The 27,835-nt window shown below is 41.3% G+C and overlaps 1 protein-coding gene and 2 long non-coding RNA genes across 8 annotated transcripts; 2 read left to right on the top strand and 1 right to left on the bottom strand.

Annotated features, from left to right (window-relative positions):
* The first annotated feature begins 26 nt into the window (after positions 1-26).
* On the top strand, positions 27-4,822 carry LOC309389028. The gene is made up of 3 exons (XR_014174883.1): positions 27-3,513; positions 3,754-4,227; positions 4,757-4,822. It is a non-coding gene; the product is annotated as an uncharacterized lncRNA (long non-coding RNA).
* On the bottom strand, positions 4,238-27,833 carry SLC16A4 (solute carrier family 16 member 4). Of its 2 annotated transcripts, none has more exons than XM_081946915.1 (8): positions 25,870-27,833; positions 21,710-21,842; positions 21,119-21,262; positions 19,595-19,756; positions 18,258-18,818; positions 16,473-16,684; positions 15,356-15,449; positions 4,238-4,849 (listed from the first exon to the last, which is right to left on the bottom strand). In XM_081946915.1, the coding sequence occupies exons 1-8, from the start codon at positions 25,999-26,001 to the stop codon at positions 4,725-4,727; spliced, it is 1,563 nt and encodes a 520-aa protein (XP_081803041.1). In that variant the 5' UTR covers positions 26,002-27,833; the 3' UTR covers positions 4,238-4,724. The 2 variants fall into 2 exon arrangements, with proteins under 2 accessions (XP_081803041.1, XP_081803042.1); XM_081946916.1 differs by having other exon boundaries at positions 21,710-21,781; positions 25,870-25,994.
* On the top strand, positions 4,856-21,710 carry LOC309389026. 5 transcript variants are annotated; one of them, XR_014174879.1, is made up of 6 exons: positions 4,856-6,623; positions 6,716-6,764; positions 7,256-7,354; positions 15,365-15,486; positions 16,476-16,598; positions 17,097-17,794. It is a non-coding gene; the product is annotated as an uncharacterized lncRNA (long non-coding RNA). The 5 variants fall into 5 exon arrangements; XR_014174878.1 differs by adding an exon at positions 21,590-21,710 and having other exon boundaries at positions 4,856-7,354; positions 17,097-17,160; XR_014174880.1 differs by having other exon boundaries at positions 6,716-7,354.
* Positions 27,834-27,835: the final 2 nt, after the last annotated feature.

Raw genomic sequence — 27,835 nt, 5'->3', positions numbered from 1 at the left:
GCTTTTCCTAGTTCAGGCAAATTATTAGATCTGACTATTTTACTTTTCTAGCCATTGACCTGTGTTGAATTTCAACTATATGGTCAGTGGCTTTGTTAGCTTGGGAATTCTAGCCCAATGAATTTGTAAAATAGCTACAATTGGTAATGTTTATCCAAATTGCATGGCAGGCACAGGTATTTCCTATTATCTATGAGCTGATTTTTAATATTAAAACTGATAAGATATAAGTACAATGGATATAAAAAGTCTGTATAGATAGTCCTCAACTTACAACAATTCGTTTAGTAACTTCAAAGTTACAGTCGCACTGAAATAGAGACGACCATTTTGCATACTTAGGACTGTTGCAGTATCTCCACCATCATGTGAACAAAATTCAGACACTTGGCAACTGACTCATATTTATAACCGTTGTAGTGTCCCGGGATTATCTGACCACCTTTTGTGACCTGACAAAGTCAATGGGGAAGCCAGATTAATTTAAGAGACATATGACTGACTTAACAAACTGCATTGATTCACTTAACTGTGGCAAGAAAAGTCATAAAATGGAGCAAAACTCACTTAACTGTCTTGCTTACCAACAGAAATTTTAGGCTGAATCATGTTTGTAAGTTGAGGATTATCTGTACACCCCTGTTAAAATGCCAGGTTTGTGAGATGTAAAAAAAGAACTGACCAAGATAAGTCACTTCAGATTTTTTCCACCTTTAATATCAACTATAAGCTGTTCAATTCAATTGAAAAGCAAATCATTTAGAGGGAAAAATAAAAATAAAGCTACCTACAATAACCTGGTTGCACAAAAGTACCTTAAACTAACATTTTATTGAAGCATCTTTTGAGTTTATGACAGCATTGAGTCTTGGGGTAGAAGCATACCAGCATGGCATATCTGGCCTTGGAATTTTGCCTACTACTTGCAAAATGCTCCAATCAGTCAGATTGCAAGGACATCTGTGCACAACCTTCCTCAGGTGATCCAAGAAATTTTCAATTGGAGTTGTCTGAGCCATTTCAGAACTTGGATCATCTGGGGAAGACATTCTTTTGTTGATTGGGAGATATGCTTTGTGTCCTTGCCATGCTGAAAGGTGAAATTCCTCTTCATCTTCAGCATTTTAGCAGAGGCATGAAGGTTTTTGTGCCAGAATTGACTGATATTTGGAACTATTCATAATTCTCTCCACCTTGACTAAAGCCCCTATTCCAGCTGAAGAAAAGCAGCCCCAAAGCATAATGCTGCCACCCCCATGCTTCACCGTGGGCACAAAACATCATTGTTACAAAACAGTGTACAAAACAACACTGATGTGCAGTGTTGTTTTTACACCAAACATACTTTTTGGAATTATGGCCAAAAAGTTCAATCTTGATCTCATCAGGACCATAGCATGTTTTCCCCACATGTTTTTCTCAGACTTGATGATAGTTTTTTGTAAATGTAGCTGGGCTTGGATGTTTTTTCTTTGTAAAGAAAAGGCTTCCATCTTGCCACCCTACCTCACAGCCCAAACATGAAGAATACGGAAGATGGTTGTCACATCTAGTACACCATCAGTATTTTCCAGAAATTCCTGCAGTTCCTTTAATGTTAGGTTAGCAGGAGGTAGGACGAGGACAGAACCTCTCACCCTGTCGCATGAAGCTCGGGTCTTGAAATAGGTACTATTTCAGTGGGAAGATAACAGCATTTTGTGATGTCATGCTGGCCACATGACCTTAGAAATGTCTTCGGAGAGCTCTCACTCAATGGCCTTAAAATGAAAATTAGTACTGCCCCCTATAGCCGGCAAAGACCAGCAGAGTAAAATCCACAGGGACTCCTTTTTAACCTTTATTGTTACTATAGGCCTCTTGGCAACCTCTTGGACCAGTTTTCTTGTTGGTTTTTCATCACGTTTTGGAGGGACATCCAGTTCTTGGTAATGTCACTGCTGTGTCATGTTTTCTCTACTTGCTGATGACTGTCATCACTATAATTTCTTGGTACATCCAATGCATGGGGAAAAAAATTGTGCCCTTCTCCTGACTGATACCTTCCAATAAGATCCCTTTGATGCTTTGTAGGCTCTGTACAGACCATGGCTTCTACTATAAGAGGCAACTGAGCAGATATCAAAATAATAACAACAGCAACAATAATGAGATAATGCCACCTGGCCATCAAACCTACGTGATTATGGGGCATTTGGTATCATGTCAAGAATTTTACAAAATACATCAATAAATTGCAGCTTCCTGCAATAACACCAGTGGAACTGCAAAAAAAACGCTACTCGGTACATTGTACATCTTCAGAAGGTACTTGGTTGATATCTAGGATGCTGGCAGCAACCCATATCAACTATCCGCGCCAGTCAATAATATTTGTGGTACATTTTTAAATGTTCAGTTGACTGAGTTTTATGTTTAATGAATAAAGGTTTATAATGATCTAAAACAGCTGGACTTTATATGGGCTTGATCAGAGTCACTTTAATTGATGGCAGGTACCAACTGTCAACCTGTACACAACTATTTAACATCACTTTGAATGTTATTGGTTAATTCTGAACACAGCCATAGCTCTACTTCTGAAAAGGATGTGCACACTTATGCAACCATTTTATTGTAAGCATTTTATTTTTATTTTCTCCCCTAAAAGACTTAAAATTATTTTTCAGTTGTTCAGCTTAGAGGTTGTATTAAAAGTGGAAAAAAATTCTGAAGTGATTTATCCTGGTCTGATTTTTTTTACATCTCAAAAACTCAAAAACCTGACATTTCAACCAGGGGAGTGTAGGCTTTTTATATCCACTCTATAACACCCCACCCCCACAAATTTATGTCTTTCCTCCAACACATATTTGGAAGTGATAGAAATTCATACACATACGTATATGTAACAAACTACAATGATTTTCAGATCTGAACAAATGCAGTCCTATTATATAAACTTTGTAACGTGAGATAAGCACATTCATACAATAATTCAAAGGTTTTATTTTTACTTTTGAGTGAATAGCCCTTGTTGGACATAAAACCAATTGAGTTTTCTAATTCTGGTACCTATCGATATACCCAACTTTCTCCAGTTTCACACTTTCAAGAGATATTGGAGTTCTGCACCCATATAACTCCCAACATGGGATCTTGTGGATGTTGGACTTTTAAGTCCTACCTGTGTTATTTGAAAATTAAAAGGAACTCATAATTGGACATTTCTGGAGAACATTGTTTGGAAAAGGTTGGAGTAAGATCAAAGGAGTGGAAATGACTTCTGTTCTCAAACCTTTCTCTTAGGTACACGAAAAACCTCAACGTGCAGGTAATCTTCGACTTACAACTATTTGTTACAGCAAAGTTACAGCAGCACTGAAAAAGTGACTTATGACCATTTCTCACACTTATGACAGTTGCAGCATCCCCATGACCATATGATCAAAATTCAGACACTTAGCAACTGACGTATTTATGATGGGCAGTGTCCCAGGGTTATGTCATCACTTCTTGTGACTGTCTAACACAGTGGTAGTCAACCTGGTCCCTACCGCCCACTAGTGGGCGTTCCAGCTTTCGTGGTGGGCGGTAGGGGTTTGCTGTAACTGCTTTATAAATTTTATAAAGGAAATTTACTTCCCTACTTTATAAATCACCATTACTGTGGAACCGGGGGTGGGGGTGGGGCGGTTAGAAAATTTTACTACTAACAGAGATACAAAAGTGGGCAGTAGGTATAAAAAGGTTGACTACCCCTGGTCTAACAAGCAGAGTCAATGGGGAAGCCAGATTCACTTAACATTATGTTACTAATTTAACAAATTCACTTTACAACTGTGGCAAGAAAGGCCATAAAATGGGACAAAACTCACACAACTGTCTTGCTTATCAACAGAAATTTTGGGCTCAATTGTGGTTGTAAGGTGAGGACTACCTGTATTAAATATGAAAACTGATGAATTACAAAACTTGCTTCCTTATTTGGTCTGATATTGGGGTGGGGGTGGTTCTTTTTTGCAAAAATGAGAACTTGTCCTAATTCTCAGAATATAGTTTTATTTTCCCTGTAAAAGAAGGAAGGGATGATTTTTTTAGTTTGTGTGCTTATTTTTAAATGAAGAGTGATGATATGCTCAAATGAATAAACTGATTGTTAGCATTTTATCCTGCTATTTCTCCAGGAGCTCCAGCCAACTTACATGAAGATAGCTCTTCATTCTATCCCCACCACATTCCTATGAGGTAGGTTCGACTGAGAAAGAGTAACACCATGTGAGTTTCTACATATAGTTGATGTTATACTTAAACCTGCATCTCCCTTGTTCCTCTATTTTGGGATATTAATCAAGCAGCTGTCAAGATGCAAGAAAGGATGTCTAATTTAATCTTTTCATTTGCTTTGGAAGATAACTGCAGTAAATTTTCAGACTCCAACACACTTTGCTAAATGAAACAATTCAAAGAGGCCATTTTGACCATGGGACTTAGACTCATTGGTGGTTGCAGGAATAAAATTAAAGCATCCATAACAAATAGCTGAGCAGCTTCTATTTCACCACATGCAACAATACAGAAATATATAGTTACAGCATTACAGTTATAGTCATGCAGAATATTAATATTTTTGAAAGATACATTGTAGCCACTGTTCCCATAATTAGTTTATTGTTGAAAATTTATGACTTCTACAAGACCAGCCTTTGGAGAATTGCAGAATCTTATCTGCTTATACAGTGGATTCAACTTTCTTGTCTCCATTTTTGGGCTAAAGGTTCCAAGAATAATGAAATGGATGAAACAAGGAAACATATACCAGTCAAAATGAAGGAGCACGCATATGTCTGTGTGTAATCATACAGCCAACCTGTAAGTAAGGAATAACAGGATTTGGTTATTATATCAGTCTCATTTGGTGTAGCTGTTTTTTCATATCATTACTAATGCAACTCTTAAAAACCATGTAGGTACCTCAACAATACTGGGTTTGCATCATTTAATCCAAGTGACAATAAAGATTGTGTTTTATATATTAATCCACCTTAATTGGTTTAAATTGCAGGAGCTGATTTCTTATTCCGAGGTAAATATATTTCGTTCCTTTAATATTTCTTCATGGCATGTTTATTAAATAATAATCTGTTTCAGTTTTTCTTTCACCAGTCTGTTAATTTTTCTGCTTGCTCAATCTCTGTATTTTAGGATCTACCGAATCCCACATTTGAGTACATTGTTCGACAGCAAAGAAGAGATGGAGGCTTTTTACAGTAGTATTGAGCCATGGAGTACTTGAATGGTGTAGAAGATACAGTCTTGTGTTCAGACTAAGCATTCTTATACACTCACATATAAGGACATTTTAATTTTTGCGAATTTTATGTAATGTATATAGAGTGAATCCAGGTAATACTCTTTAATATGATGACTCACAGATTTTTAAGTATTAATAACTTTGAAAATGGGTAAAACACATCTTTTGAAAAAGTATATACATTCATAGAAGCAATGCACTCTTATCCTACCCCTAACATTTATAGACTGAACTGATCTCTTATTTGTTGAAATCTCACTGGTGTTCACACGGTTACTTGGGAATAAATCCCCAGGATCCCATAGCAATTATGTTGTGGAGGATTTTCTTGCTCTGGCAAACTATTAAAATTTACCACCAGAGGGCTTGTTCCCACATTAAAACAGTATGGCTCATATTTAAAGGACTCGGGTAGATCCTGTCTGAAAATCTGCTTCTATTGATTTACACTTAGGTGGTGCTTCTATGTATTACATGTATGAATTGATTTACTAGAGGATCGTAAGATCCTTGCCAGTCTAGTTCTCTTCATTAAAATAACAGCCATATAGATGTTTCCTGTATGCAGAAAATAGTCCTCTCCCCCTATTATTCCAAATCTCATACACAACAGTGTCTGAACAAATTCTTTTTATCCCTTAAGGCTTAATACCTATCTGCTTTTCATAAAAATGTAGATTCAAACCTGAATTTGGCTATAAATGTAACCCTCTGCTTGTTAGCTTGGCTATTTTGTGCCTTAAACCAGGGGTGTCGAACTCGATTTCATTGAGGGCTGCATCAGGTTTGGAGTTTGACCTCAGGGGGCCGGGGTGGGTGTGATGAGGGTGGATGTGACCAGGTTGATGGTACTCATGTCAGGGGCGCCTGTGACAGCCCGAGTGCTCTGCCAGTGAAAAGGGACTCCTGATTCTCCATTTTCGGCTGTAATGCCCTCCTGCAACACTCTGCCAGCGAAAACGGAGCTTGGGAGGGCTGCAGCTCCATTTCTGCTGGTAGAGACGCTATGGGTCGGTCCTTTGCTGCTTCTAGGGTGGCCCCGTAGGCCAGATCTAAGCATCCTGTGGGCCTTGAGTTTGACACCCTTGCCTTAAACTATATATTTTTTCCTAATTTAAATCTACAGCAGATAACTTGCACTGAATGAACTCAAATGTTAGAAATATTAAAGAATATGCACATTTACCAAATATACATATGAAATTCTGACCCTATTCTTTTTTTGAAGTCTCAAGTGCCTTAACATGGTGTATATGGACATGATCGTATTTCTGATTATTTCACTTACTCTTTTCTGTTTGTTTCAGGGCTATGAAATAGGTTCTGAAACGTATCCTGATTATACCAAATGATGTTACCTACATAATTATTTAAAAACAGTACTTTCCATTTTGTTTTTAGTTATTTTCCTAATAAATCCAGTGCTCATGTTTTTCTTCCAGTGCGTATTATAAGGAAATGTTTACCTCAGGTGAAAATCTTTGCAGTTAAACCTCTACTGTTTTAAGAATATAGGTTTTATTGGGCTCAAAGTATATAACCATGTAGTTTAATTGTTCATTCATTGTTTAAAAGTTCTGCTTTAGGTTTCACTATTTTGAATCACTGAATCCACATCCAATGGATACTATTAATCTCAGTTATGTAAATAAGTTGCATGGATACAATTGCAATATAAAACACATAGAAACTTTACAATGATTGTCTTCTGGAAATGAATCCTGTCTCACCAGTACTTCTCAAAATCCACTTTGACAACTGCACCATACCCAAAGAAATCAAGACGGGTGTGGTTTTACCATTTTTGTTGCTAGCTGCTAAGGGAGGGTTAATAAACAGCTAGATTTAAATGTTAACACTCCTAAATATTTACTAGACGTTCTTCAAGAAGTCTAAATCATGTTGTCACGTAGTTATTAATGTGTTAATTTTAAAACCTTACATTTTTTCTATTTGGCACAGCTCTTCAGAGGCAGTCGCTGCCTCATTCCCTAGAATATGCTTCAGGTGTGGGTCCTGCATTAACATCTTTCACAGTGAAGACCGATGCAAAGATTCCAGGTAGAACCTGTTCAATTTCCCTATCCTCTTTCCGCAATTCTATTACAAAGGTATTAAGTTTCTCTGGTTAATTTCCTATTCCTGGTTTAGTTCAATAAACGTTCTCTTCCTTTTTCCTCATCGGCTGACATTGGTTTTATCAAAACTTGTAGCCTTTCCTTATTTTCCTTATGGATGCTAAATACAATTTTAACATTGTTGTTTCCTTTAGATTGTTAAATTGTGTTATTGGCTTTGAGCTTCTGTTACAATAGCTTTAAATCATTCTTTTAATTAATTCCCTCACCACATAGGTTGTGTCATTTCAAATGAAATATAACATCCTAATTAAGCTTTAGAAATTTAAACAAGGATTGTATTTCATCCACATTTGGTGTAAACTGGATAAATGTAACTATTTAGCTTGGGCTAGGATGAAAGTAGACAGTGAAACTGTTAGTGTAGCATTGCACCGAAGAAAACATTTGCTTAGAAAATAGAATCTTTTTTCTATTAATATAAAATATATGTATGAATACAAAAAACACACATTTCTTCCTCCACCTATCTGTCTCTTACACACACACACCGGGGGGCGGGGCGGGGCGGGGGAGAGATGTAAACAAGTTGGTCTAGCTGTAGCATTGGTGCTGTAGTATATTTATTGTTACTATTTATTCATGTTCCACTTATCAACATATTTCCCAAAGGATATCTAGTCTGAACAATAGATACCTTCATTGCTGCCTTTACAAAAATATCATATTTTTCGGAGTATAAGACGCACCTTTTTTCCTCAAAAAAGAGGCTGGAAATCTGGGTGCGTCTTATACACTGAATACAGCATTTTTTGCTTCCTGCCCCCTTCACCAAAATGGCTTTGCATACCCTTATGGAGGCTTTCAGAGAGCTCCTGGGGGCTGGGGAGGGCAGAAATGAGCAAAAAACGTGCCTTTTTTGCCCCAGCCCCCATCAGCACTCTATAAGCCTCCATAAGGCTATGCATGCATTTTTCCCCCAAAAAACGGCCCCATTTTTTGTTCATTCCCCCCCCCCCCCGGGGCACTCTGCAAGCCCCCCCCCCCCCCCAAGCTATTCATGCCTTTTTTTAAAAAAATACGGGCCTGTTTTCCTGTGCACCGCTTGGAGAGTCCAAGCAATGGGTTAATTCACTCTGGTTGCCCTGGATACTGAGGAACTTTTTTTCTCCCTTTAACCACACCTCCTCGTGTGATTACTGCCAGAATAATTTTCCTCATGCCCAGATCGGATGTATTTTTGAGTTCAGGCTATTAATCCTTGGCTTGGACTCTCCTAAAAATTTGGAAAACCTTTTCCTCTTCAAAACGAACTTTTCTCCCTGCCTTTTATTCTTCTACAATCAACATCAGCTATCTAGGAGGCCAGGAGGTAAGCGTGTGTGGGGGAGGTTATTTCTCCACAGCCTCGCACTTTTGCAGGCTTGGAAACTTGCCGCTTGCTCCCAGAGCGCGGCAACAGCGGCGAAGGGGTTTTTTTCTTTGTTTTTTGGTCGGTTCCCTCCCCGGTTGTTATTTTCCGGCCTAGTTTTTTCGTTTTTTTGACTCCCCTGCGTTTTTTTCCACCCCTCAGCCCCCGCGGAGCTACGAGCGGCCCGGATTGATCCTGGCTGCCGCTCTCCTCTCCGCCCAGCTCCTCGCTGTTGCGGCGGCCATTTTTAGGCGCGAAAAGTTCGCGCCTTTAATTTTAGGCCTCTGCCGCTCAGCCACGCTCCTGCAGGAGGCCGCTTGGTGGCTACAGGGCCTCGCCGGGCCCGCCCAACGGACCCTCGGCCACCACCCACTGGACATCAGCGGCGCTGGTAATTTGGCCACCACGTGTCCTTTGCACCGGCACAGGGAAGGATTTTCTTTATCCTTAAGATCTGGCCAGGCCTTCGCCTTTTTTTAAGCTCTAGTCTCCTGGCCTACTGACTTCCCTGCCTCTCCTGCAAGGGTTACTGCAGCCTGAGCTGCAGGCCCACCTCATAGCTCAGCCTCCTGGGTGTCCTCCTCCCATTTGCTACTGGTGTTAGGCTGAAATGGATTTATTAATTTTTCCTATACCTGTATTATTAATCATAATTGTCTTTTTTCTTTATGCCTTTCAGTGTAGCCAGTCGAATTCCGCTGCAGCCCACCCGTTTGCCTGTGTTTTCTGCATCATCCTTGTGCGGTCATTGGCATGGAGCTCCCTCCATCAGGTTCCGTTGAGGCTAGATCCGGCCCCTCTCAGGCCCCTAGCAAGGATCCCCCTTCCAGTAGGGGTGGGAGTGTGGGCAAGGGTATCTCAGGGGACACCCATAGGCACCCTGTCAAGGCCCCGACTGCAGCCGAAACCAAGGACGCTGAGAGACGCCAGCGGGCCCTTGATAAACAATTTGAGAAGGCCCGGCGCCAGGCTGGGACAGGGTCCCCCCCAGAGGTGGCCCCCGTTCCCCCATCCAGAAGTGATATCTTGGCATTGCTGAATGAGGAGGTAGAGTCTCAGGATCTGTCCCCGGACAGATCACTGGCGGAGCCAACTTCTCCTGCCCCGTCCTGGTCATATGAGCAGGACCCAGTCCCAGAGGGTCACACCAGGGCTCCCCCGGCTGGGGGTTCTCCCTACCATCTCCAAGACCCCAGGGACCCGGGATCAGATTCTGATCAGGAGCCCGAGATGTCACCGCGCGTGCAGGCTTTGGTCGATCGTGCTATCGCCAGAGGCATTGCTGAGGGCCTCCAAAAGCGCTCCCCTCCCCCTTCGGGGCCAGGGACCACTTCCCGGGGCCCGGCGGCCCCTCCTCCAGCCAAGCGTGCCCGCCATCCGTCCCTTGAGTCATCCGTGGTCAGCGAAACCTCCGCCATCGAGGACGCTGACCAGGACGGCCTGGAGCTATCTGAAGACGAGGGCCTCCCCCCGGACGCCCCTGCCTTTTCCGGACTTTTCAAACCCACTCTCTTTAAGTCCATTCTCCGTAAGGCCAAACTAGCTACCAGGGTAGGGATTAAACCTAAGCCGGTCCAACCTTCGGCCGATGCTGTTCCCGAAAATCCCAATGCGGCCATGTTCGACGTCCCGGCCCCCCAACAGGAGCTGGTCCCGGTTCCGGGTTTATTCCTGGACGTAATCCAACGCCAGTGGGCCCAACCAGCCACCTTGTCTTCCCCCAGCGGGGCAGACAAGAAACTTTACTCTATGGACCCCACCTTGGAAGACCTTTTGGTTCTCCCAGCCGTGGAACCACCTATCACTGCCCTGACCTCCAACTCTTCCCTCCCAGCAGAACTGCTGGATGGGCTCAAGGCGGAGGATAAGAAGGCGGAGAGGGTGTGCCATAAGGCCCACCTGGCGGCTGCCTGGGCCATCAAAGCCTCCTCTTCCGCCTCCTTTTTTAACAGGGCCTCCGTTATATGGCTAAGGGAACTGTTGACCAAACTCCCGGCAGGAGACTTGCGCCTCCGCCAGGATATTTCAAAAATTATTGCGGCCTCCCAATATGCGGCGGACGCATCCCTTAACGCCTCTAAATTTGCTTCTAGAGCCTTGGCGGCCAACGTCACCTCACGCCGCCTGATCTGGCTCCGTCACTGGCAGGCGGACCAGAAGCATAAGTGGAAGCTGGCCTCAGCCCCCTTTAAGGGCGCCAAATTATTTGGGGAGGCGCTTGAGCCTCTCCTCATTGAATCCAAAGATAAAAGGAAGATTTTGCCTTCCACCACGAAAAAGCAGGACCGCAAGTCCGCTCCATACCCCAGGAGGCAGCCCTTTCGTGCCCCTGAACCCTCTACCTCTACTTCCTTCTCCCCGCCCTACCGACCGGCCGGTCAGTCAGGGGACAGGTTCCAGGACAGGTCCTCCTTTAAGGACAGAGGTAGACAACAATTCGGTTTCCGTAAATCCAACCGCGGAGGTGCCTCTAACAGGCCCTTCCGCAAATCTAAGTGACTGCCCGGGCCCGTCACCCATAGGGGGGCGCCTCCAGCTGTTCGCCCACCATTGGGTCCAGACCACGGAGGACGCCTGGGTCCTCCAGATCGTGAGGGAGGGCCTATCCCTAGAATTCCTATCCCCCCCTCCCCGGAACTTCATCCGGTGTCCCACTCCTTCCTGTCCTCTGAAGAGGGAGCTTATGAACCAGGAGATTCGCCATCTCCTGGAGATAGACGCGATAGAGCAGGTCCCCCCCGACCAGGAAAGGAAGGGGTTCTACTCCATCCTCTTCCTGGTACCAAAGAACTCAGGGGGCTGGAGGGCCATCTTGGACCTGAAGAACCTCAACAGGCACATTGCCTACCGGAGGTTCAAGATGCAGTCCCTCCAGTCCATCCTGTCGGGGATCCGTCAGGGAGACCTCCTTACCTCTATCGACCTCAAGGAGGCTTACCTACACATCCCCATCCGTCCCCAGCACAGGAGGTTCCTGCGCTTTTTTTATGCCGGCAGGCATTTTCAATACCGGGCCCTTCCCTTCGGCCTGTCGTCGGCCCCCAGGACCTTCACCAAGGTCCTGGTGGTTGTAGCAGCCCAACTGAGGCGCAGACCCATAAGGCTCCAGTGCTACCTGGACGACATCCTGATCCAGTCGTCGTCCAGGCAGCAGGCCTTGCGGGACCTCCGCATCACAATGAGAACCCTGAGGAGCCACGGTTTTTCCCTAAATCTGAAGAAAAGCCATCTGGTTCCCACCACCAGACTTATCCACCTGGGGGCGGTCATAGACACTTCCCTGTGCAGGGTCTTCCTATCCCAGGACAGGCTAGACAGCTTAGTGGCCATGACCCGCAAGGTGATGCTCGCGAGACAGGTACCGATCGTCCTCCTGTCACAGCTGTTGGGAAAAATGATCTCTTCCATCTCGATCGTCCCATGGGCTCGCCTTCACTCCAGAGCTCTCCAATGGCTCCTCCTTCCTCACCAGAGGGCCGCAAGGAGCAACTCGAATCGACTGGTGAGCGTTCCCCCAGCAGTGAAGAGATCGCTCCGATGGTGGACGTCCCCTGCACTCCTCAAGGGCCACCTGTTCAAGGAGCCCAACCGGTTAGTGGTCACCACAGACGCAAGCCTCGACGGCTGGGGGGCACACATGGGTCATCTAGTGGTGCAAGGCAAATGGTCACTCGCAGAGAGCTCCTGCAGCATCAATCTTCTGGAACTGCGTGCGGCCCACCTGGCACTCCGGCATTTTCGCCAGGACATTCTCCATCAACATGTCCTATTGATGACGGACAATGTGGCCACCAAGGCTCACATAAACCGCCAGGGGGGCACCAGATCCAAGACGTTGATGAAGGAAGCGGAATCCCTGGGGCGCTGGGCGGAGAGGCATCTGGCATCTCTTCGCTCCGACCACATTTCGGGAGTCGACAACACCCAGGCGGACTGGCTGAGCAGGACCACCATAGACCCGGCAGAGTGGAAACTGGATCCGGCTCTGTTTCGCCAGCTGTCCCGCAGGTTCGGCACCCCCGTGGTCGACCTATTCGCATCCAGGGAAAATGCTCAACTTCGCCGCTATTTCTCCCGCTTCCAGTCCCCGGGGGCGGAAGGGACGGATGCCCTTCGCTCTCCTTGGCCCCGGGGCCTACTTTATGCCTTTCCTCCGCTGCCCCTGATTCCACAAGTCATCCACAGGATCATCGCGGAGGAGGCGGAGGTGCTCCTCGTGGCCCCGCACTGGCCCCGTCGTTCGTGGTTCGCCGACCTGGTCAGCCTCTCCCTGTCACCTCCGTGGAAGATTCCTCCAGACGAAGTCTCCCTCAGCCAGGGGGCCGTAACTCATCCAGAGCCCCAATGGCTACAATTGGCCGTCTGGCACTTGAGGGGGACCAGCTGAGGCGCGAGGGCTTCTCAGGGGAGGTAATACACACCATTCAGGCAGCTAGGCGACCATCAACCACTCGAATCTACGATGCCTCGTGGGCCTCCTTCGCCAAATGGTGCGACGCCTTACGTTTGGACCCGGTGACGGCTCCGGTCTCCCGCGTCCTGGACTTCCTACAAGGGGGTCTTGCCAAGGGCCTCGCTCCAAATACCCTTCGACGACAGGTGGCGGCCCTCTCCACCGTTTGGGCCGGTGACCCGGTCTTGCCCCTTAGCAAGGTGCCCAGGGTCCGTTCCTTCCTCAAGGGAGCTTGTAACTTACGACCTCCCACGGTCCACCGTTACCCCACCTGGCAGCTGTCCGTGGTTCTGCAGGCGCTCACCGCTCCACCCTTCGAGCCTCTCAGTACTACGTCGCTGCGTCATCTTACACTAAAGACGGCATTCCTCATCACCGTGACGTCAGCTCGTCGTATTTCAGAACTGGCAGCCCTGTCAGTTCGCCAGGACCTATGTACCGTCCACCCAGATAGGGTGGTGTTGAGACTGGACCCTACCTTTATTCCAAAGGTTAATACTTGGTTTCATAGAACGCAAGAAATTGTGATTCCTGATTTCTGTCCGAGACCGTCACATCCCAGGGAACGACAGTGGCACATGTTGGACGTGAGAAGGGCGCTGAAAACGTACATCGCCCGCACCTCCGAATTCCGGAAGTCGGAGTCTTTATTCGTGTCATTTCATCCAGGTTCCCTGGGCAAGAAAATCTCCTCTTCCACTGTTGGCAGGTGGCTGCGTGCCTGCATCGCCCTGGCCTACGAAAGTCAGTCCAGATCGGTGCCCCGAGGCATCACTGCGCACTCCACTCGCAGCGCGGCTACCACTGCGGCCTGGGCCACCCAGGCATCAATACTAGACATTTGTAAGGCGGCTACGTGGTCCTCCCCGTCGCCCTTCATCCGTCATTACAAACTGGACGTTTACGCCTCGGCTGAGGCGTCCTTTGGCAGGAGGGTACTTCAAGGGGTCGTGTCTTCGACCGAATCCCGGGACTCTGACTCTGCCCACCCAATCGGACAATAACTTGGGTATGTCCCATTGCTTGGACTCTCCAAGCGGTGCACAGGAAAATGACCATTGGCTTACCTGAAGGGTCCTTTTCTGTGCACCGCGGGAGAGTCCAACCCACCCTGGTCTTCGGCCCGGGGATTCTTTCCTCTTTTTTCAACTGAACACTCCTTGGACGCCTTCGCTCCATCCTCTCGACAGATTGACCTTTCGGAAATTTATTCTGGCAGTAATCACACGAGGAGGTGTGTTTAAAGGGAGAAAAAAAGTTCCTCAGTATCCAGGGCAACCAGAGTGAATTAACCCATTGCTTGGACTCTCCCGCGGTGCACAGAAAAGGACCCTTCAGGTAAGCCAATGGTCATTTTCACGAAAAACACAGAATTTCACAGCCTTTTACAATTGAATATTTTTTATGGTTTAAATACCATAAAGATTGAAAAGTATTATCCTTAACCTACAAACACAGAAGTCAAAATCTATCTATATAGTTTACCTGGCCTTTCAACCTTTTTTTCACAATTTCAGTGATGCATCTGTTTGGCTGATAGATATTTAAGATATAGATTTTGGTTTTGTGTATACTCGTACGTTTCCCCCCCCCCCCCCCCCCGAGGAACTAAGCTACTCATTTGGACCTACAAGGAGGTAATCTTATAATAGTAGAAAGGGATAATGCTCTGATATCTATTAACAAAAGTTTAAAAGAAAATTATAATGCAACTTTAGTACAAGACGGGACTGAGGAAGAAATAAGGAAGATAATGATTTCTTCTCTGTAGTAATTGTGGCTGATACATTCTGCTATTACTCTTTACACAGCACTGTCAACATAACCTGGCATTTTATGAACAGAAGGAAATATCTGCTCTTTACTAGGAATAGATTTAAAGGGTGATGAAGTGAGGAAAAGTAGAAAAATATTTAAATATGAAATGTAACACTAAGTATTACATTGCCAAATTGTACACAGGTAGTTTTATTTTCCCTTTGTTTACACTTTTGATAGGATTTTTCCTAAATGTAAGTGCATATATAAGTCACATTATAATTTGTATTTTGAAAGAAAAATACAGTGCGCTGTACGGTTAGAATTATTTTTTCAAGGAAAGAAAATGATAATTATGTTACCTGCTATAGGAGGTCCAACAATAACTCCAAACCCAGCAATGAATGAGGCAACTCCCAAGGCACTGTGAAATCTGGCTGCACCTACAAGATCTACCTGTTAAAGGAACCAGTATTTATTATTCAACAGACAGGTAAACAGATTTATCATAGTGCATGGAGAGACGGAGAGATTTGTTGTATTCTAAGCTTGATAAAGCCATCTTTTTATATTACTATAGATACCTTTGTTGTAATTTAATACAATTATAACACAGCTATAACAGAGCAAAACCAAATCATATGAGTTGAAGAACCTTAAAATGTCTTACATTGCCAACATTCAAAGACAAAAAAAGTATATCCCTTGTTAAACATTCATACACACGCACATTTTAATACTGTATAAGGGTGAACTGTTGGTTTCAGTTTATGAACAGTATCTTCTAAAGGAGCTAAAATTTCAGATGCCTTGGAGGCTGCCAAAGCATCCTGGTGATACTGATAATACAGGTTTCAGTTTTACATAGTACAAAGTATATGTTGAATGCAAATCAAACTCAAAAGACAATATCTCAAAAATTTTAAAATAGCCACTAAAATCAACAACATTTTAAAATATTAATTCCTGTTAGCCCAACTATTCCAAAACAACCTCCTCTTTGCAAATTTCAGATTTGAATTATATCACAATGTCAATGTGTTATGTGATTTGGGATCACGTCCTAACTGCTTGTCTATTAATAGCCAAATATGCCTAGCAGCTTTCAAAGCAGGAAATGAAGTCCCTGACACCTGACTACATTTCAGAGGTGTTATGTCTTTGCTTTTTTTAAAAAAAGTGTAATGTCTCATTCCACAAAAGTTTCCACTTCCACTGGGAAGTGAAATGTTTTCAAGGGTAAAAAACCCCAAGAAAGTGCAGATCAGTGCTTAACTCATAACAAATTAGGATCAGTAAAAAGTATTTTCAGTGTTTCTGTGCAATTCTTTCTCTGCCTCTTAAATTCATGTTTCTGACTGGACCTGAAATATGCAATTCTCCAGTTTTCTAGCATTGACTGAATTGAAGCAAATTTCATCATTTGGAAAGTGCTACTGTTCTAATATTTTAATTGTTCAATTACTTTTTTCCACTTACCAGCACAGGAAACAGCAGTGCAAGATATCCACCACTGAAAATGGCAAAAGTTACAGAGTAACTCATAAGTAATGGAAAGGTGGTAGCCAGAGGACACAGCAGATTAGTGAGCCCACAAAGAATGAGGTATGTTTTATGGTAATGATATGTCTTAATCCAGTTTTGATTAGCAATCCAGCCAGAGACCAGTAAACTGACTGTCTCTACTATCCCTAAAAGAAAACAGAACAAAAACACACAATTATTTCTAAGATAGAATTATTTAGGTCGATAAGGATCAAAAAGAAGGAACTGGCACTTTATACATTTCTAAAATTTCTATAGCATCAGTGGATATAAATATACCTAGCAATAATATCTAGGTCCTAGTATCAGATTTTGTGCCCCCTCTAATTTTATTTTGTATTATTTTAATTAAAACATTAATAAATGGAAAAATCATGCTGCAAAACACTGTGAGGAGCCATATGGTCAATATTTATAAAGTGGTTTATAAACTGTCATTCCAAGTCTGAGGGTAACCAGATTGTTCTAATTCACATGAAGCAAAAATAAACTGCAAAATGGGAAAAATAAAAATAATCACTCTGGCAATTTAAATATCCTTTTCTATACTACTTATAGACTTGGTGGTAGATGCTCACACTGCTTGGCTGTGGCCTCCTTTGTCAGATTTCTTATCTGAGTGGTAAGTCTTTGATCCATTTATATTTTCAGTTCTATCGTTATCAAGATTCAACACCAAATTCTTCCACATCTCAAAAATTGTCCAGTATGTTGTATGGAAAATTCCTGGGTGCTATAGTAAAGCATCTTTTCACCATTGGAAGACTCTTTTCCCCTCCCTTTCTTTTTTTCTTCAGCTCCACATTCAATTGACTGAAGCCCAGTACATTTAATTATATGACTGTTGAATACTACATTTTTGCTTTATTTTTGTTAGGCATATGGAGCTGAAGTTTTGTTTCTATCTGATACATTCATATCTGAGAATTCTAAACATTTCTTCTAAGATTAAACTCTACACTTATTCACAAGCTCTGGTCAGTAATTTTATGGCAAAATGCTTTGTTAAATGAAATTGGAGTTTATAATCAGGAGTAATAACCCTTAACTTTCTCCATCCCCCAAATTGCCCATTGGTAAGATCTCTTGCTACATAAGCTGCTTGATTTTGTCTCAAGAGAATCCATTATCAGGTTTAAGGTGGATTTGGCTCTGATACCTCAGTTTCTTAACCCCTATTCCGCATCAGTGTTTTCAAGCAAAATTTAAAGGATTGGTTTAAATTGAAAATAAATAATAAAGTCATTTTAACTATTGGTTTATCTCTTATCTCTTAAGAAAAATATGTAATAAAGATGGAAGTAGTTTTGTATTGAGGTGATTTTTTTTAATGCTAATAAAATTTAAGAACATATTTTGTTGTTGTTAAGATGGCTTTCCAAAACTACATAATTATAGAAGCATGCCTTTGAATAAAAGGTCTTAATAATTACAGCATAACCACATTTCATAAAGCTATATATTAAATATTTTTTCCAGTGTCACATTGTAATTTCTTCTTCACTTCAGTATTCGTCCAATAATGGAGTTCAAGTTTTGAACTTGAATCAATACACATGCCTTGATTTCTTTTGAGTTGACTTTTAAACCCTAAACAATTATACATTTTGATGTGCTCCATATGTAATTAGTGATTACATAATTAATATCATGATTTGCATTGATAGGTAATGGTGACATTTTACAAGAAACATTTTAAAAGTTCAAGATTTTTCTTACCAGCTACTAATATGATGTAAGCAGTATCCATTGGGTCAATGCCCAATGTTTTGGCTCTGGCTGCAAGGTGGAAAGTTGGGATAAAATAGGCAAGCTGACTGAAGAGAAAAGACCAAGTGAAAATAAAGAAGAAGGGATTCTTTAGGTGACAAACAACAAGATGGCATTGCTTCTGGATGAAAGGCTGCAGCCTGGATTTTCCGCCCTCATTTGCTTGGATGCAAATTTGATCCCAAGTTTGGTTATCATTCTTGTAGGTGTCCACAAAACAGTTTTTCTGTGGCGTTTCAGAAAACCTGTAGTTAATTGGGGCTAAATTATCAGACGGTTGTAGGTTGTCTGATTTAGCACATTCTTGATTGGTAGGATCCAGAATTTTCAATTCTCTGGTGCAGATTTTATCTACACTTCCTCTGGAAGTCTCTGGAAACATACTTATTGCAACTATTTGACCTTCACTTTTAGGATCTATGTCTCTAGTCTTTTTCTTATAAACTGGCCGTAGTAGCAGGCTAGAAGGTACAAGGTTCAACATGATGCCGCCATATATCAATAAGAACCCTGAATGAATGGGAAAAGGTATTTTTTAAAAATCATTTTAAAAAATCATTACAGTCACAGAACTAACTAGCATATGGATAAATATTTCTTTTCAGAGCTATTTATTTTGATAATTTTCAAGCAATATCCAACAATTTCCTTATTCTCTATGCTGTATGGAATCGACTTTAAGCACTGCCTGAAATTATGTCAAAGCTTTTATTCTTGTTGAAAGAAAAAGATAAAAATGGACATCATTAGTGGTAGATATGGTAAATATCACTTTAAGTGAATAACAATGTTATTAAAAATGCATTTGACAATCCTCAGAGATTGCCCATCTTTCCAAGATGTCACCCCCCCCCCCAATACTGATGAACACCCTAGGCCAGAATTAATTTTTATATTTATACTAAGTGAAATTTAAAAGAAAAAAAAGTTTTCTAGCTATTTAAAATGAACCTCTGTTTTAATCTCTAAAATGCTGTTTTGACAGTATTTGTTTCCCATGTGTCTCTGAGGTGACACATGAATAGCAATAACTTGGTTTCTATAAACGTTTCTAAAATTGTCCTGTGAGAAAATTAGAGCAATTGAAATAGAAAATCTAAAGCACTTTGTATCAAAAGGATACAAAGCAGATTTCTCATTTATCTCACTGAGAGGAAACTCAGAGGAAACTGAAGGACTGAAAGAGAATGAGAAATCAATTATTATTTGACTGTAATGTTAAGTTTAACATCAACTTACTTTCACATATTAACAGTGTGAAGATATAAGAAATGAGGATGACTAACCTTGCCAACCGTACATTTCTATCAGGAATTGGACAAGGGGTGTTAGCACAACACTCAGCCCCATTCCCGAGCGGCCAATTGCATTGGCTAGAGCCAGGTATCTCCTGAAATACTTAACTACCATGACAGCAGCTATCTGATACAGCAGGCAAAAACCCAGCCCTAAAGAAAGAAAACAGCATGAGCAGAGGCAGCATCTTCTGTAGGAATGTGTTTTTATTTCATTTCGTTAAACAGCCTTTCATGAGTACAAGTAATGTAATCGCACAAATACAGTGTTCCAGGTGGACAGTGTTTAACTCTGAAGCTATTGCATTTTAGTCTTTACTCCCCCCACCCCCCAATAACAAGATCAATAATTACTTCTAACATACTGTTTGGAAACAAAAGGAAAAAAAAGATTGGATTGTTGACTGCTAATGTTGCATTCTAGAATTTCCATACTAATAGTCACAGACTGATCTCTAGTCTGAGGTTTGGTATATTTATTTTGAATGCAGTAATCCTTAATTTGAAATGATGTCACTTAACAAAAGAGTAACTCAGTTGCTGACATAGTACACGTTTAGGGACCATAATTCTGTGATATGATGTTACTATGTCAAAGGCTTAATCTTCTCCAGAATAAAATACATACAACAGACACGGAAACCTTAAAATCCTGGATAATCATTGCCTTATCAGAATCAGCATCATGCCAACATATTATATAATATTGCAATGTTATATGTAAATATCTGAACAACTTCTTAATGTGAAGTGATATAAAAGTAAGAATATATTTCTAACAATAGCGATATAACAAAAGCTTTTGTAGTATTTTATCTTTGTATCTGTCTCCAATACAAGCATTCAGTTTAATCAAGAACTTTTAAAGTTTTAAGAAGTACGGATTGAGTACTGGCTTTGCCTCAGGTAAGCAATTATTCATGCTCCTCAAAAGATGATGCAGGAGTGAACAAATTAAATGCCATGGTTTTAAGTGTTCCGTAATTACTTAAGGACAGAACATCAATTTAAAATAGTCAGTTATAGTAGTATTCCATTCAACAGCCTCAATTCAGCAGCGTGGATTTTATGCACTTTTTTGGGGGGGATCCTGTTATTGTCCAAAATTCAGGCAGAAACAACATTAAAGATGATGTGAATAATTAAAACAACCGGCTAGAAACAGCATTTAACATTGGTTCCTTTTTCTGCCTTACCTGAAGTACAAAGCCAAGTGTATTTTTTGGCTGGAAATATCTCATTCACCATTTAATGGATTCCTCTTCCCTCTGAACAGTCCACTATATTGAGGGGTTATTTTTCTGTATTGCATTGAGCTTGTTTCCTTTTCTGTTTCACAGCACTGCCACTCAAACAGATTACAGGTCTCTTTGATAGGGAATAGCTTTATGAAAATGCCCAGAAAATCCAACCTTTGACAATGAGTAGGTGATGAAAATTATCTTCATGTATAATTTCAATTTCTGGAAAGTTTCTGGAGGGGCTTATTAAATATACTTGACATGGTATGCTTACCTGTTAGGAGTCCCATAGAGACCCAAAGAAAAGGAATGCTTGTGGCCAGTGTGCTAATAAGAAAACCAGCACCAACCAGCAGAGCCCCTAACAAGGAAGTTTTCCGTTCTCCTAGCATTTCACACACTGTAGTTACCAGAGGTGCTGGAACAGAGCAGAGGGAAATTGGCATTAATGATAGCTTGAGAAATAGATAGCACTTCTGGGATGGAAAACACTGAGGTGAAAATATTTCAGCTTTAAGGAATTACCAAACTACCTATTTTTGTTCATTAAACTTATAATGGTTTTTATAAAGACGTTGATTTATGAAATAAAAACTCTAATGTGTGAGTTATGGTCAGTAAACAAGATTGGCAAATGACTAAAAGTTGGGAAAATAGTTTTAACTCACAGATATAGATAGGGGTTTGGGGGTTAGGCTTTGCAAGCATATTTGGCATTCTGAGTAAGAGTGCCACTTTCCCCCAGCTCTAGGGGCAAGACTTCGCAAATTGGACACTGATCATGAACTGGCCTTACACTGACATAATCTCAGCACAGTCCAGTGAAATGCATTTAAGCATGCATTTAAACCAATATTATACCAACCTGCTAGGAATCGAAGTGAGGACATAATGGAGCCAATCCAGCTGACATGTTCAGAAGAGCCACCAATGTCTTCTTGAAAAGCCACAAAGAAAATGGCAAAGTTTTTCAGTGTTCCAATCACAAATACATTTACCTACAAAAATCATCCGTATCACATTAATTGAAATGCAAAATGGAATATTAATTGGCACTCTATTGTGAAACTCTGCAGTGTTCTCTTTCAATGATCAGAGGATGAAACTAGGTATCACACTGGCAGACCCAGCAGAGCCCCAAAGACCAGCTAGTATCTGATCTGAGAAGAAAAAAAATTAAGAGGAATGAGTGACCTTTGCTGAAAGCTTGTATTTCATGAATATTTTGAAACCTGTCGTGTTTTGAGTGCTAAAATAATGATACAAAGTATTTTTAAAGCATAAATGTTATGTTTTGGACTATTTTGGATGAGCTATGACCTGTCAGCCTAAATAACATCACAGCATTTTGAGATGGTAAATAGAAGAAGGGAGGAAACTGCAAAGTTTTCATACAAAACTGTGATAAAGATCAGGCTGAGTAGTCCCGGTTTGGCCAAGATCACCAGAAAAGATGAATTCAGATATAATGAGAAGTCAAAGCTATGTTTTGAAAAATGGAATGCCCTCAGAATTTAAGCTAAAAAGGAAAAATATATCTGGAAGAAACATGGGCTACACATTATAAAGATTAACTATAAGAAGTCCTTGTTTAACAACTGTTTGCATTTGTGATGCTGATAAAAAAGTAACTTTGAACCAATCCTCACATTTACAACCTTCCCAAGTCTGTAAAAACAAAGGAAATGCGAAGTAGATCATAAGCATAGTATCGGTTTCACCTAGCGACCAAGTAGGCTGTCTCAACTGTCACTAAACGAGGACTGCCTGTTTGAGCAATTCCTACTTTATGCCAGGGCTCTGTTGGAGAAACGGTTATATAGACTAGTTTTTGCAAACATGAAATCATTGCACAACTGTATGGAAAATGGTACATAGTTTTGGTCTCCATTGGCATTGCACAAATAGTTGTGTAAGCCAGACATTCCCTGAAGTTTTGTTTAAAACTCATTAAAAATCAATTACATTTCTGAAATGTTTCTTGCTTTCTGTCCTTTATGTTTCTACACACCCGAGGCACAAATCTATTACTGGGAGGGCCTTCTGATTTCTAAAATATCTTTGCATCCATATATTCCCACCTTTTGTTTCCTATCCAGTTAATACCCTTCAAAAGCAATATATCAGTGCTTTATGGCTCTCCAAGCCGTTTAAAAAGTCAGCATATTGTTCTCAATTCATAAGAATCAAGCTTATTCAAAATTATTCGGTGAGGTTTTTTTTTTTTCCAGAAGCTGTTTGAAAATCAAGTAACAGTGTCAACTGTACTTCTGTCTATATCCTGTCTACACAGATTCAAATAATGCCTTCTCTCTTGTGCCTCAGTTTTTCTTTCCAGGCATGGCAGACACCAAATGAGATGGAATGAGTGTTTAAGTTTGCTATGGAATTGACCCAGGGCCAGTGTTGCTGTGGGCCCACAATAGGACAAAACGTTTTCAATCCCATTTCTAAACAGAGAAAGGGATGTGGCTTAGGTACTGGGCTGACGATGGCAGGGCTGGGCCCTAGCCATCTTATTGGTCACCATAGGATAAGGTTGGCCATTAGAAAATATCCAGAGAAACGTAATTGTGATGGAAGAAAGAGCTGTGATGAGGTTTTTTGGCTTACACTTTACAATAAAATCAACCTAACTAACAACTCAACTAACCCATCAAACTTATACAGCCTAGGCCAGTGATGGCTAACCTTTTTTGGCTCGTGTGCCAAAAGCGGGGGGAGCACAGGGGAGTCGTGCCTGGGTGTGCCACACCCATAATGCTTTGTGTGTGGTGCCAGCGCACATGCGTGAGCAGCCAATGGTACCCCCCCACCGCTATCCACCGCTTTTGGCACATGTTTTTCACCTTCCCTGGGCTCCAGAGGCTTTCGAGGAGCCTGGGGTGGGCGAAAACAGGCTTCAGGAGCTTCCCTGAAGCCTCCGGAGTGTGAAAAACCGGCTCTATGGGCTAACTGGAAATTCAGGAACAGACATCTGGTTTGCTCATGGGGCCATTTTTCCCCTTCCGGAGCCTTCAGAGAAGCCTCCTGAAGGTTCCAAAGGACAAAAAATGGTCTTACAAGCAAACCAGAAGTCTATTTTTGAAATTCTGGTTTGCCCATAGGGCCGGTTTTTCACTCTCCGGAGGCTTTAGGGAAGCCTCTGGAGGGTGAAAAACAGCCTCAAAAGAAGGCCAAAGTCAGCTGGCCAGCACGCTGGTGCTGACAGGGCAATGCCTCCCATGCCCTAACAAATGACTCCATGTGCCATAGGTTTGCCCTCATGGGCCTAGACTTTTCTTGGCATTGTCTAGCAGTTGTGTGCTTCTAATAAAATTATAAACAGCAACGTTTCCCTTGCTGCAAAAACCCACATTACAGTGACACAGAATGCAGATTATGCAGTGGTCGTTTCTATTCGTTTAGAAACTATTCAGAGTTGAATAGAACTATTTAGTTTTTACATTTGGATAAGCTTCGTAATCAATCCTTTGTATCAAGAATATCATAGAGTGGGTGGGTAGAGTGCTCTTACCCTTCTCCTTTTGCATTCAGTTCCTCATATATTTCTCTGCCCTTCCCCACACTTTTCTCTCTCTGACTTACACAGCTTTCTGCTTTTCTCCTGTTTCTCTGATATACCATGCAAAATATTTGGGCTTTTTGACAAAGCCCATGGGCACCCCTCAATGTTGGGGATCCCAGTATCCTTTTGAATCCCCTGTGAAAGCTTGGAATCGGCATTCCAATTGGATACTTCTACATTGCAACTGGATGAATCTGGTTGGTAGTGACAATGTGGGAATGGATGTGCTACAGATCACAGACACAAAGGTATCCTCTCCCCTGTTCTGTTTACATCTACGTAAAGTGTCTGGGAAGGGTCATCACTTAGTTCAAAGTGAGGTATGAGGTATGGGGTATGTTGATAATACCTAATTGTATATCTCCTCCTTTGGCCAAATGGTTGATGTCCTGAGTCAGTGCTTGAAGCAGGGTGAGCTTCAAGTAAAGGGTAAGTGGCTGTTTACTCAGAAGCCTAGTGACGTCAAGATTATACCATCTTTGATTCTTGAAGTTGTGCTCCTTCAGAGAAAACAGGCTCATAATATTAGAGTTCTCCTGATTTAGAGTTCCTGGTAAAATAGTAGATGGCAGCCATGACTTGGAGGGGATTTGCTCAGCTCTGATTAAACTGTTAATTGTAGCCCTACCTGCAAGGGTACCCTGAGAACACTGAGCTCACACTCTTGTCATCTCTTGTTTGCTGTAATTCATGCTATATGACACTGTACTATTTCCCTTTCTGTAGGGAACTGTAACATGCAATAAAAAGCAAACTTGCGTCAATAGCTAGACAGATGTTAATTTTTTGGCAGTAGGAATAGAAAACCATCATTTTTCCAGATGTTACTTTCAGCATGATCTGGAGAGGGATATGTGATTGGTATACCACATTCATCACCATAAATCAATTGTAACTTCTATACAGACTATACTTACTATGTCCTTCAGAATAGCACAAACTGCTCATTACCAGAGACAGCAGGAGTTTCATGGATTCACATATCAGTCTATATGGCATAATTTACTCAACCATGGTTTGTTGCATAAGCCAAAATGTCTGTCTAAATGCTAAAACCAAACAAAATTATAGCTAAGCACAGCACATGATTTCAGCTAATAGTTCTCCAATTAAATTCATAGTACTTACTCTAAAGAAACTAGCTATAGAAAGATGCTAGTGTATGGATCTTGTACAATTTGTATTCTTTGATGTTTTTCATTCTGTTAAGAAATCCGCAAATGTTTGATAAGTTTTTACAAAAGGGGCAACAATTCTTACTCATTCCTTAAGTTCTTTATATAGTTTCAGATTTTGGCAAGAATCATGTTACAGGCCATTTAAACTGAGAAAACCTCCTTTTTTCTCCAATATTTTTAAATTTTTAAATTTCAAGTGCCTTTTGTATTTGTCATGCCTTTTAAACAACACAAACCACGCATTACATAGTACCGGTAACTTATCTGCTGCTTACTTACAAGAAAAAAGTTGAGAACAATCAGCCAGCCCCATCCTCCATCAGGAACTGCTGTGCTATCGGGACCTTTGCTGTTTTTATTACTTTCAACGGATTCTCCATCCTTTTCTGAACTCCAGGCAGTTGCTGCCATTGGCAGTATAAGAAATGTAATAACCAAGGCAGTCTGCCTCTCAAATTGTGTATCAGCACAATTGCTTTAATAGGTATGTGCTGCAGGCTTCGTTTAATCATTAACCAAATGTTTCAAAGGATGAAACATATAACTGAGGTGAAACTTTAATTGCTATCTTTTTAGTTTTTTTCCTCCTTTCTGTTAGCAAAGATTGGTGCTACTATAGCTTGATGGCCCCTGCCAATGCTTTTAAATAAACAAAGATAGGCCTTTAAAGTAGGCTTGCCAGGCATTAAAAAAGTTGTTTGATAGCCTCTGGATTTTTAAAATGAAATTTTTAAAATTTCAACAGGTTGAACCTGACAAGGAGACCAGAATCTGATGAAAATAGCCCAAAGCTGTTTCTTTTGTGGTTTGTTAATGTTTGCAAGACCTGTTGCTGCTTCCTCTTTATTTGCTCTCTTCCCCTTTTTTTCGGGCATACAGTTCAGTTCAGTTTAGTTTAGTTTGCCAGAGCACCTGTAACAATTTTGATCAGCAGGGGACAGATCACCTCTTCATCTTCTCCAGTGTAATATTTCCCCCTAGCAACAATGTAATTGAAGTGAAGATTTTTCTATTTTTTAAAAAACCTTAGTTTGATCCATTTTTTAAACAAACCATTATGGATTGTTTAACTTACTAGTAAGTTTTGACATTAAACATATTAAATGGAACTGCTTTAAAAGTTAACTTTGTTAGGAGGAGGAGCCAACATTGCCACGATGCTCCGAGACCGCAGCCGATACTTTTGCTGCTGGGTGGTCCAATCAGACCTAAACCATCCCGCAGAGATGGTGAACAGGAAGAATACGTCTTGCTGATCTCAGGGACATCGCAAAGTTCCTGATCGATCCAAGAGAAGTTCTTCAAGTCGGCAACAAAAAATCCAGCCATTAGCCTGATGAAGTCGGGGGCTGCTCCAAAACGGAAGGATATGGAAAGAGAAAGTGTTTCCACCTGGTAAGGAATTTTTAGTTTTAAAAGAGACTGCCTATAAAAAACGTAAAATTAATTTAAATTGGAGAACAGAAGAAATAAGCGGCGGAATTAAGTTTGGAATGGTTTGGGACAGTGGGTTATCTTGCTTTTTAAGTGCTATGTTCATGGATGGAATTTATGCAAGTCTTTTAAAATGAATGGATTAAGTTTTCTTCTTTTTTTCTTTTATTATTCTTTGTAACCTATGGACTAAAATTCTCCTCCTTTATTACTGTGAGTGTTCTTCTAACTCATTCAAGAATCAGACTTTTTAAAACATGAAATACAAAAAAGACACAAAAAGAAACAAAGAAAATTGCAACAATAACACTGCTACTCAAAGGCTGGAGGTTTGTGTATTGGAAATGAAACACTCTTACTTTTCTCACTGATTATCCTGGCTTGACACTCCAAGGTCTTACTACTTGTTTATAGAGAGTGATAAGAAGAAAAGCATACAGATGTCCCTTTGAAGTATATATTTAACCAGAGAAAAGTGAAAATAAAACTTTATTGTGAATCTATGCTTAATCTTGTTAAAACCTTCCAAGATAGAGCAGCAGTGTTTGTTAGCTGAAGATAATGGCACAATCTCAACAGCAGAAAGAAACTTTAAGTCTGCAAAAGATATTTTTAGAAATACAGAAATTATCAAACACATTTGAAAGGATAGAGAAGTTGGAAGACTTAGAGCATCCAACAGTAAAATATGATGAAGTTGGAGATGTTTATCAAGTGGAAAAAGTGGTGGTTAGAATCCTAAAAATCGAAGAGGAAAATGACTATAAAGAAATTAAATTCACTGATATTTATGGTGATTGGTTTGTCTCTG

The sequence above is a fragment of the Natrix helvetica genome (genome assembly GCF_964273705.1).
Source record: "Natrix helvetica genome assembly, chromosome: 3".
Lineage (NCBI taxonomy): Eukaryota > Metazoa > Chordata > Lepidosauria > Squamata > Natricidae > Natrix > Natrix helvetica.
The sequence above is the reverse complement of the archived record's forward strand: the minus strand, read 5'-3'. Positions and strand labels throughout refer to the sequence as shown.

Excerpts from the sequence above, each read along its gene's own strand:
- SLC16A4 (XM_081946915.1), bottom strand. The coding sequence starts at position 26,001 with ATGGCAGCAACTGCCTGGAGTTCAGAAAAGGATGGAGAATCCGTTGAA. Across the intron at positions 21,843-25,869 it reads TTGTTCTCAACTTTTTTCTT|GTAAATGTATTTGTGATTGG; the intron begins GTAAGTAAGCAG and ends TGATTTTTGTAG. Across the intron at positions 15,450-16,472 it reads CACTGCTGTTTCCTGTGCTG|GTAGATCTTGTAGGTGCAGC; the intron begins GTAAGTGGAAAA and ends TTCCTTTAACAG.